General features: G+C 42.6%; 1 protein-coding gene across 1 annotated transcript in view; it reads left to right on the top strand.

Annotated features, from left to right (window-relative positions):
- Positions 1-25,711, top strand: part of CABLES1 (Cdk5 and Abl enzyme substrate 1) — a gene marked incomplete at both ends in the record, with an annotated part of 67,747 nt that overhangs the window by 22,041 nt on the left and 19,995 nt on the right. Inside the window, 3 exons of the mRNA XM_080610660.1 lie at positions 13,107-13,178; positions 15,642-15,734; positions 22,488-22,565. Coding sequence (XP_080466786.1) covers positions 13,107-13,178; positions 15,642-15,734; positions 22,488-22,565 — 243 coding nt within the window. The remainder of the gene's footprint in view (positions 1-13,106; positions 13,179-15,641; positions 15,735-22,487; positions 22,566-25,711) is intronic.

The following is a 25,711-nucleotide window of genomic DNA, read 5'->3' on the forward strand; positions in this document are numbered from 1 at the left end:
ACATATGTGCCTTCAGGAAGAGAACTGATTTTTCTTATCTACAAATTGTTTGATGTAAGACAATGCCTGCAGTAAAAAAACAAGCTCTCTTTGTGGTTACTGAGGATTGAAATGGAACATGACTAATTAGCAGTCTTGTTCCACTTACTTCTTCCACACTGGTGATATGAATTAATATCTTACCCTTGTTTTTATGTGTAGGAAGGATCTCGCTGTTCTTCAGATCTGTTGCAGAGCATGCGAAAGTGTGCAAGTGCATAGATATATATATATATATTATAGATGTGACCTGAAAACCTGTTAGAATGAGTTATGAAGCCTAATTTTTAAAGTAGCAGCAAAATTAAGTCCAAATCGGTGATCATACTAGCTAATGTGCCAGGTTTACAGTTAAATAAAGATCTCGTAGGTAACTAACCAAATTTAAAGCCCTGCTGGTCGAAGTTGAATTACTTTTTTGTGACATGCTAATTCATTTGCATTCCCAAAGCGGGTTCGTTTCATCTGCTGTAAGTTGAGCTGCTGATAATATCCCAGAGGAGCATGCGGAGCATGTTTCTAGCAGTCCTAGCCCACATTGATGCTCCGGCTGATTAATCTGTAAATCCTTCAAAATTTCTCTCCCATGCTATTACATCAAAGCATCCACGAGTAAAACATGTGAGCAGAATCCTGAATATGTTCCCATAGCATGAGAAGGACCCTTTGTGTGTTTCATTAGGCAATATTTCATGATTTTTTCATGGGGAAAGAGGAGGTTGACTTTCTAGAGAGTGCAGGATGTACTCCTATTCCTTCAGTAGCAAAAGAGAGCTGATGGCCTGGAAAAACTGCCTGGAGATGCTCTGTAAAAATTGTCCTTGGTTCCTTGTAACCTTTCATCAACTTAATTTGTTGCTAATGAGCTGCAAGTTCATTGCAATTCATTGCAGAGCTTTAAAATTTCTGCTGAGTCAGATGACAAAGTGCCTTATGTTATCAAGAAAAAGCTATTGATTGATGGAGGACTAGGCAATAGTGCAGCTCTGGAAAAAGTCTTGGGCCCCTGTCTTTAAAGGGTGCTGGTGGAAGTGCAGTGATTTTGAGAAGAGAAAGGAAGGAGGGGACGAGTAAACCAGGAAATCTTTGTTAGCTTACATCTGTATAGGTTTTATCCCTATTCCTGCTCACCCTGAGGAAGTGGTAATGTGATTAATTCATTCCAGGCAGATAGGCAAAGCCTAAAATATCAAATACATAAATTTTTGCATTGGTTTAGTTTTTTTGCCTTCTCAGACTAAGACTCTAAAAAGTGCATGTGTACAAACAGATGAAACACCAACCAGGAAAAATACCCCAAAACCTCCAGGTCTCAGCTAAAGAAGAGCTAAATAATTTTTGCATATATAGTCATGGCATTTGCAATATAAAGGTCTGTTACTCTGCCTAGGGTTGTACTTAGCATAGCTACAGTTGTAACTACAACCCTTCTTCTTCCAGACCCTGGAAATCATTTGTACTAAGTCAGGGTATGGAACCTCAGCTTTGAGAGGACCAGCTGTATCAGCTCAGGTTCCTGTGTTAGGTGTTTCTCCAGTCTGGTGCTGTTGTTTGCTCCTGTGCTTCCCAAGCATTTGGAGATAGGCAGCTCAGGCAGCCAGCTGTGACTACTGGGAAGATTTGGAAATGTTGAGTAGTGTCTTACACCCTTCTAAAACCTTTGTTGGTAAAGCTTATGGCAATCCTTTTTGACACAGGGGAGGTCCATTGTCAAGCAGGGAACTCTGGAAGCCATCTCTGCTTCTGCTAAGCCTTGGAAGCAGAGGTGGGAGATCCACTAACAATTGCAACTTTACTGTTATTTTTAGACTTTTTGCGCTCAGATCCTATGTATATAGGCTCCCATCCAAAGTAATGTACTGGATATATAAGCTCACCATAAGCAGCATAACATTTGTGTTAACAATTTGTTTGTGATGAGAAGAGCTGGATAACTCCCAGACTTCTGGGAAGGTGAAGGCGTGAACATGTTCTCAGTTAATCATCTCTACCAGAAGATAGGGTGCAGCTATATTATTAATGGTTTCTCTATCTATTTGTTTTCTTATATGCATTGCAGATTAGATCAGATCAAGGGCTCAAGAAACATTTGAAGTGGGTCACTGTGACATTAGGATTAGGTCAGCCAACCTCTTCCCTTCTTCATTGCATAATATGAATGCAATGTATGTTTTGGGTGTGCTGGGGAGAGACTGAACATGTCAGGAATCATCACTGGAGTTATTTGTTGCAGCGTGCTTTAAGAGGGCAGCCTGAGCTGCTGCCTCTGGTTCTTCTGGCACGGCATGGCTGTATGTGGAGATAGTGCACACAGCACTGACATGGGTGAACCAAGGCAGGGAAGCTTGCCAAGTATGTAAACGTGAAATATGGGTCTTGTGCTGCCTTCTAATAATGCTGGTCTTAAACTAGCCCTCTAAATTTCACTTTTTTGGCCAGATTCGTCATTATGAGATGCTTTTTATTACTTAAGTATTGGTAGACTCAGTCTAGCAGGGTGCTCTGGAAGCTTTCCTCACTTCTGGTGTGTTGTTGAATCTGCTTTTAGGATAAAACAAAGTAAATATTTCAGATCCAAGCGACCTGCAGTGATCATGTAGTCCAACTGCTTGACTGCTTCAGGGCTGACCAAAAGTTAAAGCATTCTGTTAAGAACATTGTCCAAATTTCTTGGATTTTTCCTTCCCCTCTCCCCCCATACAAACTGGTTGAAAACTGGTATCTCAGTTCTGGGTCTCTGCTGGACAACCAACTACTTGGCACCCAGAAAAAGTCAGTTATCTAATAAACAAGTAATTTACTAAGTAGGAGACTGCTCAGATTACCAGAATAAGCAGTATTTCTGTACATCTGATAACCCAGCACTTATGACAGTATGTGGGGAATAGAAGAATATAAAGGGCCATAAACCTGGGACCCTTTCAGGTCTTCACATCCAGCTGTTTCTGGGTGTTAGAGCAGTGTTTGTCCTGTTGAGTGAGTGGGAACGGTGCGCTTGGAAGAGGCTGTGCGCAGTAGAGAGTAGGGAGTTGCTTTCTTGGCCTCTGGCCTGTGCCAGTTGTGGTGTACACTTCTGAGGAAGTATTGATCCCAGGAGAGGCAGTTCCCCAGCCCGCTGATATAGATTGCATTTGCCAAGCTAGTGAAAAGCTCATTTGGGTGTCTTCTGGGTACTCCCTGTTGTGGAAACAGGTGGGGAGGCTTCTTGGCAAGCTTCTCTAAATATTGGACACTACTGTATCACCATACGTCAACAGTGTGAGCAAATGGTACAGCTGCAGAACCACATGTTACCAGTATTAGGGGTTCTAAAGGATGCTGGAGAAGGACTCTTGCATCAGGGACTGTAGTGACAGGGCAAGGGGTAATGGGTTTAAACTTAAACAGGGGAAGTTTAGATTGGATGTAAGGAAGAAGTTCTTTATTGTAAGGGTGGTGAGGCACTGGAATGGGTTACCCAAAGAAGTGGTGAATGTTCCATCCCTGACAGTTCTCAAGGCCAGGTTGGACAGAGCCTTGGGTGACCTGGTGTAGTGTGAGGTGTCCCTGCCCATGGCAGGGGGGTTGGAACTAGATGATCTTAAGGTCCTTTCCAACCCAAACCATTCTATGGTTAACCTATTATGGATCTTGTTATAACATACTGCAGATATGTTTTTAAGTAAGGCATAAACAAATGCAATATTCTAAGTAAATACATCTTTTTTCACTCAAATATCTTTGGCATTAAACTGTGTGTGGACTAACACATTAAACTATCTGTGTGTGAGGCAAGAAGGCATTAATCCCTGTGGATGTAATAATAGTTAAAATTATGACACTGAACTGTCTTGCATTGTCCCAGATATCCAAAAGTATACTCAGTATTAGATATCTGAGCTAGCCAATATTTGATTTCTCTGAACCCTATGAATTGGCTTGGGCTTTTGCAATGCATGGCCAGGGAAAGGAGGTCATTGATTCTTGGGTATGTGAGGGGATGGTGGGAAAAGTGCCTGATCCTGAGGAAATTTGTAGCACATGTGCCCAGAACTAAATCCAAACTGTGCATCAGTAAACAGTCTGATTGCCACCACCTGTGCCAGCATTCATATGTCATGCGTGAAATGCCTCATGCTAGCTTTCGCTTGTTTGGTTTGGTATTTGTGTCCTGCTCACACAGGGGGGCAGGACACATCTTTTCTGTCAAAAGAACTTTATCCAGGCAATTCACAGTGCCTAGGATACATTTTTTTTAAGCAATGAGGTTTATCAAGTGACTGTTCAGATCTCTTCTTCTAAGTCTAATGTTAAGATGGGGGAGTATGTTTTTCCAGATAGAACATGTGCATCTGGAAGCAAGATGGGGATACAAGGTTGGGCTGTAGGTAATCTAAGAAAAACCACAGATGAAGTAAAGGAAAATGAACAGGTAAACGCAGCAGTTTTAATTGCATAGTCATGTATGCAGGCTAGCATTGGAGTCTTTTTTTCAGATGACTTAGCAGAGCATGTGTGTCATGGTATCTATGGCATATAGCCTTGACTTGCAAGTGAGTTTCTTACTTAATTCCAGAACTTTGGCTGCTCTGAAGTACAACATCATGGGATTTGATACTTTAAGCACTGGTCTTGCAGTGTGTCTTACTCGAGAACTTGGTTTACAAGTTGGATTCTTCCTTTATTTTCTTAGGAATAGGTATCCTTAGGACGTGACTTGTAAGGAGCAACGTTACTTTTGGACAGACCTAAATATTAATCATTTTATAACACACAGAGTTTGTCAGGCAGAAATGACACATGAAGAATTTGTTAGATTAATGTTGATCAGGCAAAGGCCATTACGGTGGGGGATTTACTGTAGATAAAAGACCTAAAGGTGGAGAATTTGTATGTTCTTTACAGTGTTATTGTATCTGCTTTGGCAAGCATCCTTGTTTTCATAAGGACACATGATTAATCTTGTTTGCTCCTTTGCTAGATTTGAGTGTCTTTAATTAAGCTGATGCCCATTGATGTTATACCATGATAATATGTGTTAGGTTATGAGGTAATGGCTGTTCTCAAAAATGCAGCTGTGGCAGTGTGCAGGCATACTCAAATCACTGCGCACAAGCCTTCTGAAAGCTGTCACATTGCTGCAGAGTCAGTAAAGTGAAGGCAGTGAATCTATAAATCACTGGTTACTGATAATAGAGGATGTAGAGTTTTAGGCCTTTCAGAATCTGTGAACGTTCTGCTGTCTTTAGACTAATCTTACTGAACTGCAGCTGCAGCTCCTCATTATGGCTTGAGTAGAGCCAGCAGTAGGAGGACTGGGTGCAAAGGCAGCTGCCTACAGAGGGAAGATGGTGGGTTTCAAACAAGATCTGTCTTTGGTGAATTGGGAATCCAGATGGTGAAGGAAAAATGAAAGGGGCTCCAGAATCAGCAACATGTGGTGATTGCTTTTCCAGTCTCCTTAGACTCAACCACATTTTTTTCCTTCACTAGAGATTTCATATCAATGCCCAATTTTGAATGCACTTCCTCCCAGAATCATGTCTTCTAGCAAGACTAGTAATTAATATATCAAGATGAATTGTGCAAGATGCCATAAAAAACCCCCCAAAACTAGTTCCACCATACCTTCTGTTTTTCTGTGCACATGCATATACACATTCAAACTATATAAATGTTTTGTCATTGAACAGCTTGCTTCTCCGCAACTGTAGTGTAAGTCCCCTGTCTCTTAGCTTTGCTGGTACTCTTGTTTTTATATTTGATACAACCAGACCTCTGGGACACTGGGATAGAGCCATGCTAGAATTTTGTGGGCACTTTCAAGGATCACGTGTGTAAAGCTACATAATAATTTGTGAACAAAGCATTATGTTGAATTGTCACACTATGAAAGAAAGGTCAGTGGGATACTTCAGCACCGTCATGTTGATGTCTTTCATTCTTTCAGTTTGTACCCTGTATTTAACATCGGTATGATTAATATATATAATATATATTATATAATAATATATATTATAATATATATAATATAATTAATATATATACAAAAAATAAATATCCTACCTTTGGGGTGGCAGTGTAGGTATTTTTTATGCTGAGATGTTATGTGCAGATAGGTCAGCAGGCAGCAGTTTGAGCGCTGTGTATTTTGAGGCTTCTGCCTTGGGTGTTGTGGGAGGATGAGGAACGAGTTGGATGGCAATGCAGATAGGATACCAAGTGCAAGAGAAACATGTGGTTTGGGAAGAGTCTGGCATGGCGACATGTTCATGTCATAGCTCTCTCCTTGTCCCTTTGTTTTCTGCCCATCTTCCTGCTTACCCCTGAAAAGTTGATGGAGACCAAGGAGGCATGTCATTCTCCTAATTATTGCTAGCCTAAGGTTGCAATACACATCCCAAGAGGAGCAGGTTGTCGGGGGTTCTGCTAGCTCAGGATTTGTGTCAAGAGACTTTCCTTCAGAGCCCACTGCAGAAGGCTGTGGTCTTAAATCACGTTTTCATCCTGCCCACACATAGATGACAGCTAAATGGAGGTCTCTTGGTGTATGCTCCCTGTGTATTTGGGTTGGGCTGTTGAATTAACAAGATAACCCATTTTCAGCATGTGCCAGATGCTTTTAACTCCTGTTGTGGGCAGCCTTGCCAATACGCTGTGCAGCTTGGAAGTCCTAAATGGAGTTTGATGTTCTTTGCAGAGACTGGCTTTGCTGCATAATTATGATCGCATACAATTAAAACCCACTTTATATCAGTTTGGGCAGCTCCTGGAAGCTCTGTTTCCTGTAATAATTTTTAATAGTCTCAGGGTTTGTTTTTCCTGTGTTTGTCTTCCTGCGATATTGGCAAAAGATAGGAAGAAAATGAGCTGGGACATAGGAATCCCAGTAAAAGCTTCAGAGGGAGGGCGAGAGGTGACTCATTAGTGGGTCTTTCATCTGGGTTCATGCTGGGTCTTGAAGTCAAGGGTCAGGAAGTGAATGGGGATTTGGACACAGCTGATGTCTTGTATAATATTTCAGAAGAGTGTATTAATTGATGGTGGCTTAACCTGGGAGCTCAGGCAGAGGCATTCAGCTGTTTCCCCAGGGTGACAAAGGGGCTGGGGCTGCTGGGGACAGGGCATTTGCCTGTGTCTGCTGCCTGCCTGCTCCCCTGACCCAGGAGAGCTAGCCAGCAGCTGCATTCTGTTTGTTCCCAAATCCTAACTCTGAGGGAGTTAGGGAGGAGAATGGCATATGTACCTTCCTTGAAACTCAGACTTGCATGGAAGATGTGTTTGTGCCAGCACATGCTGAAAGAACTGAAATACCGAAGAGCCGGGGTTTGTTGTGGGCTTTAGACCAGAATTGTGTTTATATATATATATGTAGAACTGACTAGGTTGGAAAAGACCTTTGAGATCATAAAGTCCAACCGTTACCCCAGGACTGCCAAGTCCACCACTAAACCATGTATATAAATTTACTTGTAAAATATAATACCTATATTGACTTTAGAATTTCTGCATTCTAGCACCTAGAAGGCTGGTCTTAACTCCCATTGCATACTCTCCTTGTTTTACTGTTCAAACTATTTTGGTGCTGGAGGGCACAATATAAAGCACAATGAAAAAAAACAGTCCTAGGATTGCTGTTCCTTTAGAGGTAGGATCAAGGTGATACTCTGCCTGGTTAGACCTGCGGGAGTTGCATATCCAGAGATGTTTTGGTAAGTCCCCAGGAAATGTTTGCAAAGGACTGTTGGCTTTTGGGCAGCAGTAGGTTGGCTTTTGAGCAAGCGCTCCTCTTCGAGTCTGGACCCTATACCTTTCAGAAGGGTGGATGGATGGTAGAGGGAAACCCTCCACTTACACCTCTAGGCAAGCCTTGGGGTATCCTGATCTCATTCCCCATTGCTGCAAGTCTTATAATGGCTTTCTTTCCATTCCCTTTGTGTACATACCTAGGGTAGTCTTCCTGAGTGGAGGATACATTTTTTGTGATGAAGGTGCTGTGAAAATAAGGAATTCAGCATTTTCCAAGTGCCAGGCAGTCTTGTGCTTCTCTGATGCTCCCAAGCCACAATATTAGAAACATGGTTGTGACCACATAGAAGCTACAAACCCTCATGTTTCTGTCCCATGGCTCTTGTTGGTGCACATCCATTTTCCCTGGCCACCTGAATGGAGGAGGTGGTCCAGTGGGCATGTGAACAGTCTTCAGCTGCTGAAACTCTTTGCCCTCCCAAGTTCTCCCATCAGTGTTAACTCAGTCTGCTGATGTTCAGATGATTAACACTCATGTCCTGTCATCACTGCATCTCTGAAGGGATGCGGTTGTCCCAGACAAAGTGGAGAAGCTTGTCCTGACGGATGCTTTTGTTCTGGGAGCCAGTGACACCCATGCTACTGGCTTCAGCCACTGTAGGTTTGTAATCTTAACAGAAACAGAGGAGATCTACACCCATAGCTTTCACAAAAATTAGGTGTATTTAAAATGCAGCCTTTCTTCCTGGCTTTGTAGCTTTGCTAGAAAGTCATTACACATGGATTTATTTTTCCTTATCTCTTGGATTATCATCGGCTTCCTTCCTTCCTGAATGAATTTATCCAGTGTTCTGATTACAGCTTAATTTTTTGATCACCTCCTGTCTGAGGGGCTTAAGATTTTGTATGTTTAACATAATTGAGCTGAGTATTTTGCAGCAATAGACAGTGAAGATAATTTTCCACCGATTGATGGGCTGGTTACGGTGAATCTTTTTGCAGGCTACTCACTTTGATAGTTTGCTGTTTTGATTACAGATCTCCTTTATTTTATTTGTCCTTGTGTTTTACTTTATTTCTTGCCATTAAGCCACATATTAATCAGACTTTGGAGAAGGAAAATGTAGGTTTTAAGAAACTTGCAAAGGGATTCCTACAGCTGGTCAAAGATAGATCCAGTATGAAGGCAGGGTCATGGGTATCTCAGAAAACAGCTGTTTAAAAGACCAAGGCATCAAATATCTCTTTAGTCTCTTTCTTTAAACTGGGCTTCGAATTTGATTGTTGGGTATTGGTTATTTCTGGGCTCATGTAACAATTACACAGGGAACAAGGAGGAAACAACAAAAATTTAGGTAGATGTTTAAGGGAAAGTGGTATTCCATGATTTTAAAACAAAAAAAGCCCTTAAGTTGCATGAGACTGACAGTGTCCTACGGGAGCTGATGGTCGTTAGAACTAGGAAGTCATTATCTTCCCAGAGCCGAACTGCTTTCTTCTGCATGCATGGGTGTTTGGGGAGAGGGGTGAGTTTGGCATACCTCAGGTGTGGTAGCTAAACTAGGAGGAGTTTTTTTAAGGCTTACTATTCTATGATTCTATGATTCTGTGAACTAGGAGAAATGAGCATTTTTATTGAAACATCTTTCATTTTGTTATTAAGGGCTGTTCCATGTGTTAACTGGCTGACATTTACTCTGCACAAGTTTTAAAGCATTTTATATTGAAAATGCATCTGCCTACAGACTTACCCAAAGCCTGAATCCTGTGTGATTCACATAGTGTGCTATTTTGTTTTGGTCTGCATATACTCTTCCTTAATAATAGAAGGATTTTCCTCTAACTATTATTGAAATAGGACATTTTAATTATAAAGTAAGTATCAACACGGCTTTATGTAAGAATGATGGTGGCGTGTGATATAAACCACTTTATTTCAGTGCAAGTGTCTACATACACCAGCTGCTGGAGCACATTAATCAATTTCTGAAAAATAACCCTTATAGAAGCTGTATAGACAATCCCTGACTGCTTGCCTGAGGAGAGATGATAAATTAATCTGAATATTAAACACCAGTTGAGGTGATTAATTTTTAATGAAGACAATGGGAAACTGGTTTTGCTTGTATTCCCCGGTACATGCTTTCAAAAGCTTTGCTTTTCCAGAACTGTGTTTTTCCTGTGTGTGTGGCACAGGATGTGACTTGGTTCACAGCAGGTAGGTAGGTTCATTAGCCGGCATTTCTGGTATAATATCCAGCTGTGGAAAGCTTATAAAATATTGGTATTTAGGTCATCTTAATTAGGCCTCAAAATAAAGATTGAAGATAAAGTGGAGCAATTGCACATAATTCATTGTGGCTGAGCTTCTTCAGTGAAAAGAGGGTACAGGAAGTATGAACTGATTTCAGCAGAGTTGCTGCAGATCTGCCTCACTGGTGCTCCTGTGATTGTGCAGGGAGCTGAATCGGTGAAAACTAATGATTTTGGGAAGAGGTGAAAGATGTGGCAGTTTTCAGGTGGGTTGAATGCTGAACTGGATATCCTCCCCCTCACAATGCCAGCACAGGGAGGGGATTGGGCTGGGGCAGCCCCTATTCATGTCACTGCAGGCTTCTGTGTGACCCGTGCTGCTTCATTGCTGGTGGTTTTGGTGGGAGAGGGGAGCTTATCTGCTTTCTTCCTTCCTGGATGAATTTATCCAGAGTCATGCTTATGTTCACACTAGTTGAAAGGGAGCAGAGTTATCAGTGCCCCTTTCACAAGCTCGTGTGAGCAAAGAGCTTCTCCTCTTCTCCATGAAGACTCACTTGCTGTGTTAGCACCCAGAATACTGTAGAATCATTACTGATGAAAATCACTGTGAGCTTCAGTGCCAACAGGGGTGGCAGCAATTATTACCCAGCCTGTGTTGCATTCAGTGTTAGCAAGCAAAAGCCAGGAGTCAGGATCCCTGGTTCTGGGTTTAAGAAGTTGAGACCAGTGAGGAAAGCCAGAGGAATCTGAACAGTCACCAGGCAACTGGATGACCAGCTGATGAAATGCAGTTGTGTGTTTTTCAGCCAACCAATGCATGTGCCTTAGTAACAGATGCAAATGTAGGATCTTCAAACCCATCTCTGCCAAGCCATTGGCAATGAAATTGAGGATGATGAATAACTTTGAGTGAGGAGAGACTTGGAGGAGGGTTGCAGTGGTGGCCGGAATGTGCATCTGGTGGTGTACAAGCACCTTATGACATCTAACAGGCATCTACAGGCAATACTGTGTGACTAATCTGATAAAGTTAATACAAAGAAGGTGGCACAGTTGTACTGTTGTTTATATCCCTTAGACTGACAACATGCCAAGTATGCTTTTGGTGGTGTAATACCACAAGATGGGAGGGTACTATCATTTAAGCATGTTATTAAACTGACATATAAAGAGGTACTAAAAAGCAACAGCAATTATCTGCTACATCAGTGGTGCTGGTAGTTGACCCTTCCAACTTTGTTTATAGGCCAGTGTAACTGAAAATGGAGGGGGAGCTCCTGATCTGAGTTTCTCCTTGTAAGAGCATCTCTGTGTCTTCTGATTGTTAATGGAGCTGAGGGAGCACCTGTGGGTACAGGAGACAGATACTTGATCTCTTCTTCCTTGTCCATCCCAGCCAATTCAGCACACCCTGAAATGCAGACTTTATTTTCTCTTAGCATTTTGAAGGTGTGTCCTATCTTTCACCATATCTAAAATTCTAGTTTAGACAAAGACTGAGGGGATTTAGGTTTGCATAGTTTCCAAAGAGGATTTCGTTTCACACTTAGTTGCTCTATAAATTGGGGGGGGTTTTCATTATTTTCTAGGTACACGAAACGCTGCATACACATTCAAACTGTCCTGAAATGTGTTGTCTGGGGGTGAGTGATGGAAATGTGGTGTTTGAACTAGTAGTAAACTGAATTACTGAGCCTCAGGGTTATTCTGAACTGAAAAACATTTTGGTAATCGGATTTGCATCACGGCTGCAGGAACAGTTGTAGCAGCACAACTGGAGTGGCTAGCAAATTGCAAGAAGGATTAGAAACTGCTTATACTGGCATCAGAGAAAACAATTTAATGTGAAACTACAGCCTAGGAATAAATCAGTGAGCACCCTTGAAAGCATAAAGGTGCTCATAACACACTGAGATTCTGGAAACTTCGCCTGCAGATCAAGGTAGTAAGGCAGCTTGGTGGGAAAGATAATTGAGTAATAATTATTAAAATAATGGATATATTACATGCATATAAATAATATATTATTAATAGGTAAATGGGGAAAATAGTGGTAGTCTGTGGAGACTTATCATTTAAGTTCATACTCATAAAATCACTGGTGAGGTATGTACCCCTCAGCAATGGCACCTAGGAGCGATGGGTTCTGACAGTCCTCGTGCTAGGTGGGTGCTGTGGCGTGGTCCGTTCACTCTGCTGGCTCTCACATCTGCCGGTAGGGTCATTTTGATGATTGCTAGCTCAATTTTTTGTTATGTAGGCTGTATCTTACACATTTGGTTTTTGTATTTACAGTGGGTTTTGGGGGGTTGGGTGCAGCTTCTCATTTGGTGCTGCCTTTGGGGTGTTTGGAGCAATTGCTGCTAAACCCAAGCCTGTTTCAGGGCTTCTTCCCTGCCCTTTTTCTGAACAGTTAGAAAACTTGAAATACTAAGAATTCCTGACTTCTTTTCACTGAATTGGAGGAGGGATCTGGCTCAGCCGTAGAAAACTGATTAAAACAGGACTAAACTCATCTGTGCTACTCACAGGGATAGTCAGAGCTTCCTTTGAAACTGCTGGTTTGTGCCCAGTGCTGCCAGCTCCGTCATCTTTCATCTCTCTTCAGTCGTTCCTCACTGAAGTGATGAGATGGATATCACTGAGAAGCGAGTGGCATTTATTTGGTAGAAAGGGCAAGGGGCAAAGAGAACTGTCCCTTGTGGCTCTGCAAATGACAGGCAGTCTCTGTAGCTCTATGTCTTCGTTATTTTATCAAAGAACTGTACTCGTAGCATTGCAAATTGTACCACAGCAAATGTGGGACTGGTGATAGGTTGGTGTTAAACCCTGGAAGGAAGGAAAATCTGAAAACACAAACTGAGGAGGAGCTGTTGCAAGTGTCAACCTTTGTTTTGCTACAGAAGCTTGTATGGAGTAAGTTTGCTTTGGCACCAAATAGATTCAGTGAGATAAGCAGAATGGATCAGAATTTATTAATATTCAAAGGTATGGGTTGGCTAGTGAGGGGTGGTTTGTGAGCTTTACGAGGACTTCCTCTTGCCTTCTAACCAGTGGTGTTTTGTGTTCTGTTTTCTCTGCAGACGTCGGCTGATCTCCCAGCGATCTTCTCTGGAGACTCTGGAGGACATCGAGGAAAATGCCCCACTGCGAAGGTCTTTTTATTCACTTTCTCTCTGGTTACTTGTCTGTAAGGCACATGTGTGGACAGACCTGCCGTCCGTTCCCATGTCAAAAAGCAGCTGGGTGTTTGTGTTAAGATGTTCTTAGTGGGTAAAGGTATTGAAACCTCATGCACCCTGCAAGGTGGTAGGTGACATAAATTACACATTCCCTGGCTTTAGGCTATTAAATAAGAAGTCAGTATTTAAATAGAATGTTGGGAAATTAAAAGTCAGATTCAAGTAATAAAAAAGGTTAGTTGTCACTAACATAACTAACCCCTAATGTAAGTAGTGCCTTTAGCGAGCGAGTACAGCTGGTTTGATAAAGTAAGCTTCTGAAGGCCAGTATTTTTAGTATTCTCTTTTTTTATGGATTTTTATCATTTGTTCTCTCAGCACATGCAGTCTTGTTTCTGTAGCCAGCATTACTGTCTTTGCATGTTGGCAGGTATGTTTGTGACTGCCACCTCACTAATAAAACTGCCCCTATCCTTGTTATATCAGCAGATTCAGTGTGGTTTTACTTCTGCATCCAGGAGACCACAGCTTCTATGGGGACTGCAGTAATTAGTCTAGAGAATGCGCTGGGATGATGGGAAATGAAACTACTGCTTAACAGTTCAGAAGCAGGCTGATCAGTAATCTGACCAGTGTGTGGTATGCTTCCAGGTCAGCTGTTCGGCAAGGAGGCAGCTGAATTTTGGATGTCTCTTTATCTTGGGACCTGTAGTTCAGCTGGTTTATATCAGTGCTTAGCCTATGACATTGTTTATCCACATGCCGATCAGCTGTCTCTTCCACACCTCAAAGCAAAGACTTAATAGCAGAGGCTGTACCAACTGGCAACTGTACCATTGAATGCTTACCAGCATGTTATGAAGCATTCTTATAAATTATTCAAACATGTATAATTGGCAAAAGATACAAACAAAGTGTGGTTTGCAAGGCAGTATTTTTACACGCTAATTTGCAGAATTGGTGGTGGATCCTCTCTCTTGACAGTATTTTCCCGTGAAGAAGCTAACAAAGCTAATTGCAAACAGAGGGTGAGGGAATCTCAAGGATTTTACTAGCAGGAGGAAGGCAGAAATGGCCAAGTGATGTGTGCTTGTGCACATTGATAGCATTTGGTACAACAGGAACTGGCAGTCCCTGGTGGCTTGGAACCAGTGGTCTGTCATTTCAGTCAAACAAAAGGACCTCTTGGGCTTGGGAAGCTGGTGAACGCTGCCAGTGCATAGGAGAGGATGGGAAAAGTAGGTTAAGGAGGCTCAATACAGAGGTACTGCGCTGATCCCATGTGCAGGTAGTGCATTTGATACATGCTTTTTTGAGAATTGCTTTTACTTCATAAAGAAAGAAGAAACTCTTCACTATGAGGGAAGTTCTTCCTGTTCTTCTTCCCAGAGAAGCTGTGGCTGCCCCATCCCTGGCAGTGTTCAAGGCCAGGTTGGACAGGGCTTTGAGTAACCTGCTCCAGTGGAAGGTGTCCCTGCCCATGGCAGGGGGATTGGAACTGAATGACCTTTAAGATCCCTTCAAACCCAAACCATCCTATAGTTCTGTGCCTGTCCCTTAGCTCGCACGGAGGATGCAGCAGCCCTGGCCAGGCAGTGCGCAGTTATCTCCAGTGTCTGTGCGCCGTGCCTTGCCTTGTAACAAAACAACATGGAAATGAAACAGAGAAAGCTTTCACATGTGCTGTGGTTTTAGCTGATTAAAAAGAGCAAGGCTGGAAGGGGGTGGGGAATATTGCTGTTTGTCTTATCTCTCCTCCCTCCGGCTATTTCTTTCTGTAACTTCAGATTGTAAAAAGTACCTTCAGATGTAAAATAGATTTAAGGATTAATGTTAAGAAGAATGGTATTTTTTTCCTGAGGTAATTTATTTCATTTTCAGTTAGTTTGTATGCTGTCAGGAACGTGAAAATTAATATTTAGAGTTCAAAGCAAATAGGAATTATCCTTTCAAATTAGAGATTTTAAATCTTTCTAAAATTAAAAGAAGGAAGAACTTTCCTCAGTAGCTCCTTTACCAATAGCTGAGGAGGATAGGACACGAAAGTTTGGGGGTTGGTGTGAGTGGGAAAACCACATATTTACCAGATTTGGTTTAATTTATTTTTCCCTCTGAAAGCGTTGGCTGAGCTGTCATGGCAGATTACAGGAAGTTTTATTTTGCTCAGATTTTTTTATGATGTGTTTTTTTGCATGAAGGGAGGGGGGGTGGTGCCTTTTCTTATTATTATGTCAAATTATCTTTTTTTTTATTTGAGCTGTCACGTTTCCAGACTTATTGTCTTTATTGTTCGTGCCCATTCCTAACACAGGGTGTCTTGAATCATTTGTCTCGTCTTTCCTTCCTGCCTTTGTGTAGACTTCTTGGCCGTACAGCGGGGAACTGAGCACTTTTTCTTCCTCCCTCCCCTCTCCCTCCAACTGATTTATTTTTCAGATGTCGGACACTCTCAGGATCACCCAGACCAAAGAACTTCAAGAAGGTTCATTTTATCAAGAACATGCGGCAGCACGATACCAGAAACGGCAGGTACTGTGCATGCGAAGGCTGCTTCTGCAAAGGCAATCCATGGGGTGTGAGGGGAAGGGCAGGATCAGCATCCCTGTGCAAGAGCACAGTGTGCCAATGCCGCTTACCACATACATAGTAATGGCCTTTAAAATAGCCTGTGAAGGTGCAGGCTGCAGTGCATGCTTCCTTGAGTGAAGCACGAGTCAATGGAAGTGCTAGCCCACGTATTTTTAAGACCTGTGTCTCCCTAATACAAACAACCTGTCTAAAAGGAAAATCTGTGTTGCTATTGGAGTAAACTAGGCATAATCTGGTTGCATTTCTTCAAGGGTAGTGCAAAGTGTGAGAGGGGCACATGGCCAAACCTGCTGGGTCAAGTTTAGCAATGGCTGAATGATATTTCAACATGTATCAGTTGGATACAAAGTGCTGGTTGGCAAGCACACAGCTAGGGATGGTTGTGGCAAGGTGAGGAGTGGGATCCATGTCTTCAAGGCAGGCAGGGGGCTCCCATTGGATATGTGAGGGGTGCAGCCTGCACTGGGATGTGCACTGTCCAGACTGCTGCCATAGGCACCGTCTGACCTGACAGTCAGACCTGATGTCTATGGTCAGACAGAACTTCCCTTACAGCAGAGGCATGGCACCTGTTGTGATGTTCCCATCAGCAAAATAGGTTCTTTATTGCAGTATTGTCCAGCTCAGAAGTGAAACTAGCTCCTCCCTACTTTTGAAAAAGACAGCTGCCCTCTCTGGTGTTTTTTCCTGTGTGCCTCATGATTTTATTCTTGATCTTCCAAACCTGAAAGGTTTGAAATAGGCTATCTGAAGAGGTTGCTTAGAGACCACGTGTAGTCCCACTGAGAGTTGACCTTTGCATATGCCTGTTCGTATAAAACTGCAGTGGGTGAGAACAGCGTACGTTCCTGATTTGTGCCTATGGTTTCCATCAAATGTGGAACCAGGTCAGTAGCAATTCTGACATCACATTGAACCACAGGTTTTATGAGTGCTAATTCTGATAGGTGTTACTTGGCTCAAGCAAAATTTTCCTCATGTTTATTCTCATGCAGACAATTAAATGCAGTGAAAGGCAGTAATCAACAGAAATACCAGGGCTCCGAAGGTGGCTCCAAGGGATGGCAGCTTTTCAGAAACAGCTTTTGTAGCAAACAAACCCATGAAGAACTGTTGACTTGACTGCTGTTTAGCTGGCAGCTGATCATTGTCTTCACAATAAATACATGTGGAATCAAACACTGAAAAGCAGACCTCTAATTTTAGTCTGTTTTGTGCATAACAGATGTGTGCTCTGGGAATTTCTTACAGAAAAAATACTTATTCATAAGGTATTATGCAAATTCCACAGATAATGAGTGCTTTCTGAGATGGCCAGATAAAATACATGCATAAATTTGATAGGAATATTACCTGTGAGGAAATTAATAAATATTTGATTTGTAAACTGTTTTCTCCATATTTTGAAAAAAAAATATTTGGAGGATATTTGCAGCATTTTATCTTTATTCGTAGATCATTTGCTAAGAAAACAGTGAGTATGCTTCTGTTATTCAGCTGGCTTATCTTCATCAGCACAGTTTTCCAGAACATTTCCATAATCATAATAAAGATCTCTTTATCTGGACCACAGACACAATAAGAATAAGGTACACAGTTTTGAAAACGCGTTTTGTCCTACTGACAAAGAACCACAGCAATATTAGCTAAAAATAAAATGCAAAGTCAACACTTTGTGTTGCCTCCGTGGCCAGCTCAGTCTAGCAGCAAGTAATCTGAGCTCATAGCCAGTTTTTCTGAGGGGTCTGGATTCTGTTGCAGTCACTCAAGTTAGTGGGAAAATAATAGGCATTGGATCCACTTTATGTGTTCATTGTAAAATCAACAGTTTCTGAGTACATTAAGACCTTTAAAGTTGGTGTCCTCCCCAGTTCCGTGTGACAAAGAGGAACATAGTTATTGCAATGGATAGAAGACCCTCCTGGGGCTCCTTCCCATGCGCAGGACTTCATCCCAGGTGGCTCATGCATGATCATGCAGGATGCGGCTGCTGAACCAGGCTGGAGTTGGGTTGTCTGTGAAACCTCTGACCCTTGCAGCATGTTAGACTTTCACTTAACTTGAGGAACCAGCTTTGAAACCATCTATACAGAACATATTTGTGAGTGGTGAATTTGATAGCTGGGCATTAAAATGGCTAGTGCATTCAGTAGTTGTTTCACTGGCTTGTGACTGAGTGTCACAGCAAACTGCAGCATGGGTGGTAGCTCAGGGCTCCTTTCTCTGCTGACTGCCCTTATTTGTGGCTCTCAACCTGCAAAGTGACGTGTCTGTGTCCTGTGGCACTGAATGCTTTTCCTCTCAACCCTGGGAATGGCACATGGTGAGTGGTGATGCTCTGGGTCTAGCCTTTAGCAATCCAGTGGCAAAGTCGGACTGGCTGTGGTTAAAATAAGAGTTCAGCTATTTAGTACAGAGAAAAAACACCTATACACAGACCGCATCTTATCAGCTAGTCCTTGTAAACATTCCTGTTGATGGTTCTGTGCACTGGTTAAACCGGTTTCTTCGGATTTGTAGGATGTGGCTAAGTAAAGGAGCTGGAAAACTAGGTTCTCCAGCCTGTGTTATCAAAAAGCAGTCTTGTCAAATAGCACAGAATAAATTTTCACATTACAAGACAAAATAAAGTCAACCCTAACATACAGATTAACACAGATACCCACCAGTGTGGTGTTTCACCCACATTACTCAGCCAGTTTGTTGGTGGCATCTTCCGTAAGCTGTGAAGCGGATTTCCTGCCCAGCAGAAACAGGCCACCAAAACAGCAACCTGAGCCAGCTGAACAAACAATACCTGGTGAGAACGAGACAAGATTTCTAGCGTCACCTTGTATAGCAGATAAAAAAGCAGTAAAACAGTGCTCCTCTCCCACCCCTGTATTATTGCTTTCTCAATTTTTTTGTTAGTATACAGGTCTAAGCCAAGGCCAAACAGCATCCATAGGCTATGAATGAAAGGTCTCTTTTAATGCTCCGCAATTGTGGAAATGCACACTCTAAGAAACTGATGATTTGCGGCATCCTTACAGTTCATAATTACTTTTAGACACCTTCCAATAGCCCCATCTTGAACCTGGGAGACTCCAAAATGATAGCTGCTACCAGACAGCATCCATGGTTTGTGTGTTCACCTTTGCATGCAGGGTAGCAAAGCCCTTGTAGTCAAACATCATCTATCAGGTATGAGGAAACAGGCTATGGTATTTCACACGTGAATGGTACATACCATATGTATCCCATTGCCTGATCTCAACCATTTGGTGAAACACGATCAAACCTAGACAGATACTAAAGAAAGCATTCTTCTTCTTCACGTCAAGTGGATTCCTGATTCTGTCAAGAGCCTTGTGCTCACTAAGGTTTTATAGTTTCATAGCATACACCTCATTAAAGAAATTGGAAGATTAGCTTTTACAGTCTCAGAAGCTGGACATTGTCAAAGCTCTCTGGCAAACTAATGATTGCTCTGAACCATAGTAGTTAGTACAACTTCTTGGTGAAATGTGAGAATTAGGGGATGAAAACCTTTTCATGAAGTAATTTTAAACATGTCTGTGTGGCACAATGGCAGTCAGAGTATGTAAACCCTCTCTGGCTCAAGCTGCTTCTGATGTTTTATTCAGAGCTATGCAAAATTCTAAATGCCCTTTGTTGAAGAGCTGAAATCCAGGAAAATGCTTTTCTCCCATGAAAAATGATTCAGTTTTCCTGAACAGCAATGGGCTTCCACCACACCTTCCCCAAAGCAGACTTTTTGACAAGTTTCTGGACTTTCTGCCCCAGCAAACCATTGCAGGCCCTTAGGATTTGTTTTCTGTATGTATCATCAGACCTCAAAATAAAATGCCATTTTATCCCTCAGTGATGAGCTTCTGACCACTGCCTTCCCTGCTGCTCCTCCAGTCCAGCTCCTAAGGCTGTTTTGCACCAGCCCCCTCCCTCAGCCATGCAGATGAAGTTTTGTGTCATCCTGGCAGTGGAGGCCATGGGCTTCTCTCCTGCTCTGCCTGGGAGATCTGTATGTAAAGAGAGTCCCAGTTTATGGAAAGAAGGCGATAATTGGGCCCCAGGGAAAGAAGTCTGAAAAAGAGTAGAGGCTGGGCTGGTGCTTCTTATTTCCTTTCTGGTCTGATTTCTTCTGATACAGCAAGTCTTCTATGATAACTTCCCACTGTTGTGTCTGCTTCTCGATATGGAATCAGAGTATTCTCTTTAAGTATTGAGAGTTGGGTTTTTTTTCAGGGAGTTGTAGGGCATTGGCGGAAGAGCTGTTATTTCCAGAAGGCACCAGAGGGAGTGGGGGAAATGCTCTTAGTGGGTACCGTGGTTTTCCAAATTCAAAGATACTTTCTGATGTCAGCCTCGAAGTCTGTGCCAAGTTTCATACATCAGCAAACAAGGCTTCCAGGGAACAAGCAAGCTGTTGTGAGTAGCCAGCCATTCAGCAATAAACAGTGGCAAGCACGAAATTAATCACATGCCAGGTTTTTTGCTTGTGGATTGCCTTTCTCAAATGTTAGAAGTTACTTCCCCCCTCCACTCTGTAACTTACTGCTGCATCAGGAGACCGTTCTACAGGATCTGAGATATTTACCGTAGGTAAGGGGTGTTATAACATTCAGACAAACAATGAAATCATACTTCTGCTGTCGCAGGAGAACTTCTTCTGATGCTGTATGCATGTTTATTATTAGAAACCCTTCATTTATTAAAGGGTAAATACCCCTTTGCTTTCAAACATGCTTTCAAGGAAGAAAATAGGATTGCTGTCACGGAATGATCCAGGAGGAAGAAAATTGATCATTCTGCATTTTTCCAAGCATTACATGCAGCAGCTCTCTTGAGGTTCTAAGTCTTTTCCAAGAACAATGACTAAGCTGGTCCCTTAAGGAAACAGTGTTTTATTTACAGCATAACTGGTACAAGATTTATGGGTGCATATGGTGGTTTTCAGTCAGTAAAGAACAAAATAGCTTGCTAAGGTTTGTTGTCTACCTCTGACCAGTGTAGGACAAAGGATGAAAAATTGAGCTGAAACCCTTACATACAGATCTGTGGCACACAATGTTGTGAAATCAATGCTGGAGAGCAAAGCACGGAACTACAGTAGCCCTGACAACCAACCTAGCAGTATGTTCTAGCATTTGGACCACAAGTGGAGATTTTTAGAAACATGAAATATCAGTAAATTGTAACACCAATCACATTAGAAGATGGCACAAATGGCCGTCACTGTGTCTTAGAGGAATTCGAGGTGATGCAGCCTGTTGGCCAACTTTAGAAGGAAAAAGGGCCTTCTCAGTGTACGTTGTACAATTGTAGAGTTGTTGGTGTCCTGAAGGTAATAAGGAAAGAGGCTATATTTATAAACAATCAGTTATTTATTGGCATTCTTTATCTTACATCTTAATCAAGCTTCTTTTAGCTTCTTGCCAATCTGCATCTCCCCAAAGTATAATAATATGGCTATTGGCAGTCCGTGCAGTTTAGTGGAAGGTGGTTCTTGACTCAGGGTGGTTTTGATGCTGTTTAATGATACTTCAGAGCTTGACGGCTAAAGGCAATGATATGGCTGTAAGACAGATAGGTTGCTCTAAGGTATTTGATTTAATACTCTACGGTGACTTTGTGGCTGATGCAGAGATTTGGAGACTGATTAAAAATACAAGGTGTTTGTTGGAACAGCGGCCTGGTTTCTAAGATGATCTCTGTGCAGGCAGATAATGTGTGATTTCCTGTAGCCAAATCTTGAACTACTTGCCTATAAGGAATGAAGACATGCCTTGCTTACAGGAGGAAGGATTCAGCGCTTGCAGTTAGTGGCTGAGATAGATGTGGCACCCGAGGAGAAGGGGCAAGGAGCTGTTGGATCAGTCATGCAACATCATAACCAAAAGGGCTAATGTGATTATTGAGCACAGGCACTTGCAGGTCATCAGGGCTAGACACTGATCTTAAGGCAAGACTGAAAGGTACAATGTGCATATCTGCCATCTGTGCAACTGCTGAGGCTAGTGATGCTGCCCAGAGACCAAGAAGGGTGATGGGGAAAAGCTGGAGAAGACTCATGGAGGAGCCTAGAAAACAGTAAAAGGATCTGAAAGCTTATAATAATAGCAGCCTTTGACTTCAGCCATGAATAAGGCTATTTCAGGAACAGGAAGCTGAAAATCAAGGGTGTCCTTTGGTTTAGCAGAGAAAGGTCATGACCAGCTCCTGGAAATTCTCTTCCAATAAAAGCAAACTCCAAGTCAACCACAGAGTGGTGGTCTGTATCACCTGAGTTGCTGTATTTGTCTGTTTAGTTTCAGCTATGGTGTGAGTTGTGAGAGTGGCTCCGTGCTTCTCTGGGTGGATTCCTGTCACTAGGACTCCTTTCACTAGAAAAACATCTATCTGAGGTTCTAAGTAGTGTATTCAAGATAGTCTTTCCAGAAAGCTTGTAGAGGGGATGGAACTGCACTGCTCATTCACTGTGTAAGGTATGGCACAGGCTTCAGCACTTCTGTAAAGACTCAGTAGCATAATACCCTTGCGCTTGTAAGATAAAAAAGAGGAGGGAGAAATTATCTGTCATGAAAGCTTTATGATTATGAATTCCTCAATGGTAACATCTGTTGCTTTGCTTATTGTGGTGGGATTTTTTTTAATTTTAGTCTTTGATTTCTTTTATTTTCTTTTATATTTTAGAATAGTCCTTATCAGCAGCAGAAGATCCTTCTGTAGCATATTTTCAGTGCTGCCATATCGAGACTGTACCCAAGTCGGGTATGTATATTTATATGTGTACTACATAGTCTTTTTGGGCCTGCATGTAGATCTGATAACGGACAACAGCATGATGAAGGCTATTGCTTTTACATATCTGCTCTGAGTAGAGGTTAATGCACTTAGATATATTTGCCTTGTGGAACATTACCAGGCTAGAACTACAGCTCTCAGTCCCCAGTTTATTTATATGTGTTGTGGTGTCTTTGATTATGAAACTGGAAGAAAGTACTCCACTGAAATAAATGTTCTTGAAAAATGCACTGTTTTCATTGTGTCTTCTGACTTCACTCATCTTTGACAAAACAAGTACTCTAGACAGCACATTTTTTATAAGCAGTCTTAGATTTCTTATTCTCCCACGCAGATGTGGTGCTGTGGTATCTAGATTTCCAGAACTATAGAGAAATACTTGGATTTAAACATAATACCTTTTCATTGTACATTTGGCCATTGGTCAGATCGTTCAGTCATTGAAAACAGATTATTTTGGCCATAATACTATAGAGGTTCTTTTGGTCATATTGCCATGCAGGTTCTTAGCTGGTGTAAGCAACACCCGTGGAGCTGCCTTGTAACCCTCAACTAGACCTCTGGTAGAAACTGGATTTAGCTGGGAGACATTGCCTGGCAGGCTCTGGGGCACAGCTTGTTGGGTGCCTTCAGAGACACAGTGCAAGGCTGGGAAAGGCAGTGCTTGTCTGTGGCAGCTCTGTGCCCCTGGAGCAGAGGAGTAAAGCCTGGCCACCACAGCCACTCAATGGACAGCTGAGAGTTACCTGTAGTTGGATTGGCTCAAACACCTACAGGGCACAGAATTTGGGGGAAATACTCAGTTAATACACTGAGGTGGGTTTGAAAGAACCATAAATCATCTAGATTCAAATTCATCAGGTGCATAAAGGCCGAATTTGGCTTCATATTTATTAGCAGCTCTGTTTAATTCTGCAGAATGGTTTGCCATAAGCTGCTCGTGCATCGCTAATTCAAAACAAAGGGAGATTATTTTTAATGCAGAACTGAAAGGAGGCACCTTTGTAGGAGAGTCGACTTGCTCTTCTGTCTCTTAAAGTAAATTTTTTCTCTTAATTAAACTGGGATGACTCATCAGGCAAATTCTTGACAGACTGGCGGCTTTGTTCGCTCTTTTGGGGTATATTGTCATTCATCTATGGTCATTGCCTTGTGGAAATTGCCTCTATTGAAAAGTGAATGTATTTTGGAATACTGATGACTAGTTACACCTTCTGAATTACAGCAATAACGAAGCCAGCTGCAAACCTAAATGTTATTTCAGTATGTAATACCTTGTACCATGATCGCACAGTAAGAAGGTATGGGCCGAGAAGGTAGCAAGTGCCAGTACGAAACAATCCAGCCCTGTTCCCTTTGCTAAAAAACCCCACAACATTAAAAAAAATGCCCCCTGTCTTTCTTCCAGAGCATCAGAGGAAGAGAGAAACATCTCAGTGGCACCTCCTTCTAGGAACAGCTGGTGCAAAGAACAGATGAGGCAGTATAGCATAAACCATAGGCACTCTGTTCAGGCTGTGCAGTGCTTGCTCACTTCATTGCACATTTTGGATGTGTAGTAGGAACGGGGAGAGACGCTGGTACCCTTTTGAAGTTCTGTAGTGACAGCATCCTTTGGCTTTGCTTTCTCTGAACCTCTGGATTGTTCATGCCTGTCTCTGGGCAAGATGTCAGAACTGGTTTATGTTCTGCAAGCATTACTGAATGGTTTACGAACATAAATCGATGCGGGGAGCCATGGGCACATCTGCAGTGAGACTGGGATGAGCCCTGGCCGGAGCAGGAAAGCAGGGTGAACGTGCATGCAGGGGGGACTGTTCCATGTCACAGGAGCACATGGTGGAGCTGCCGCTGCTTCTCCACCTCTGCTCTGATTCATGGGCATTGAGGCCAGTGAGAAGATGTACAAGCACAGCTGTGTTTTGAGGAGGCTGCCGTCCCCATTACATTGTGGGCAGCACAGAAAAGCCCTACTGTATGTATGCTGGCAGCTAAGTTGCACTAACAGATTCATTTTAAAAACCTGTCTGAAAGGCAGTTCCTGCTGTCACAGCTGAACTCTATGTACTTGGCTGGGGTGGATGAGGCAGCATCACCTCCTACTAACAACGTGCAAGCAATGTACTCCAGGCTGCAGCCCTTGCTTGCCCACCCTCCACGCTGGGGTCAAGCTACAATAGCAAGAGCCTTCCCCAAACCCCCAAGCTATGTTTTTAAGTGACTGTACAAATACAAATGGAGGTCTGGGGGGTGAGGGGAGGAAAGCCATGAGAGTACGTGAGAGGATGAGGTTTGAGCTATCCCCTGGAAAATGTTTCCCAAATCCCCCTCCCAGGCAGCCTCACCAGAGTGCGGCTGGCAGCGTGCTTTTGAAGGGAAACATACTCCAGAGTGATAGGTTTTTCTGTTGTGATTTCAAAAGGCCAATTTGGTGGTACTTGCTAGGGCTGAGATTGAAGGACACCGTGTACCAGGGGAATTACTTTCTCTAGTTTTCTTCGTTATGCTGAAGAGAAATGGAAAGCACAAAGCTGAGAGTGATGGGGTGGTGAGGAAAAAAGTAATGAACAGAAGTAATCACTAGAACTTTCTGTCCTTGAAATTTTGTCTGTACCTTGTATCAGATGGAAACTTAGTGCTTTAGCTTATAGCGCTTTTGTGTAAGGGGAAAGGGAAAAATTAAAACTGAACTGACAGAGTGCTTTGAGATGTCTTATCTCCTGCTGGAGCCACTGAGAGGCAGGTACTTTTGTAGATCTGGGCTATAAATGCTCTCTAGGTCTGGCTACGTTAAGATTGCTGGCATCTTTGCTGGTGGTGTGAAGACAGGCACAGCTTCATCTGTTTCCACGATCAAGAGCAAGGTAACGGACAGGACCAGGGCTTGCTTTTCTTCCCCCATCTAGGCAGCAGAGCAGCTATGAGAGCAGACACAGCCACATGAAAGCAATGTAAGGAAGGCACTGAGCATCTTGCCTACTGGCTTCCCTTGGCCCCCAGCTTCCTGCAGTGTTACAGCCCGAAGTCATTAGCCCCCACTCAGGGTGCAGTTAGATGGGTTTATAGTTCCGTTGTGTTGTTGGGTTTTTCATTTGGCAAACATCATTATGGTT

The sequence above is a fragment of the Psittacula echo genome, assembly GCF_963264785.1.
Source record: "Psittacula echo genome assembly, chromosome: 2".
Classification (NCBI taxonomy): domain Eukaryota; kingdom Metazoa; phylum Chordata; class Aves; order Psittaciformes; family Psittacidae; genus Psittacula; species Psittacula echo.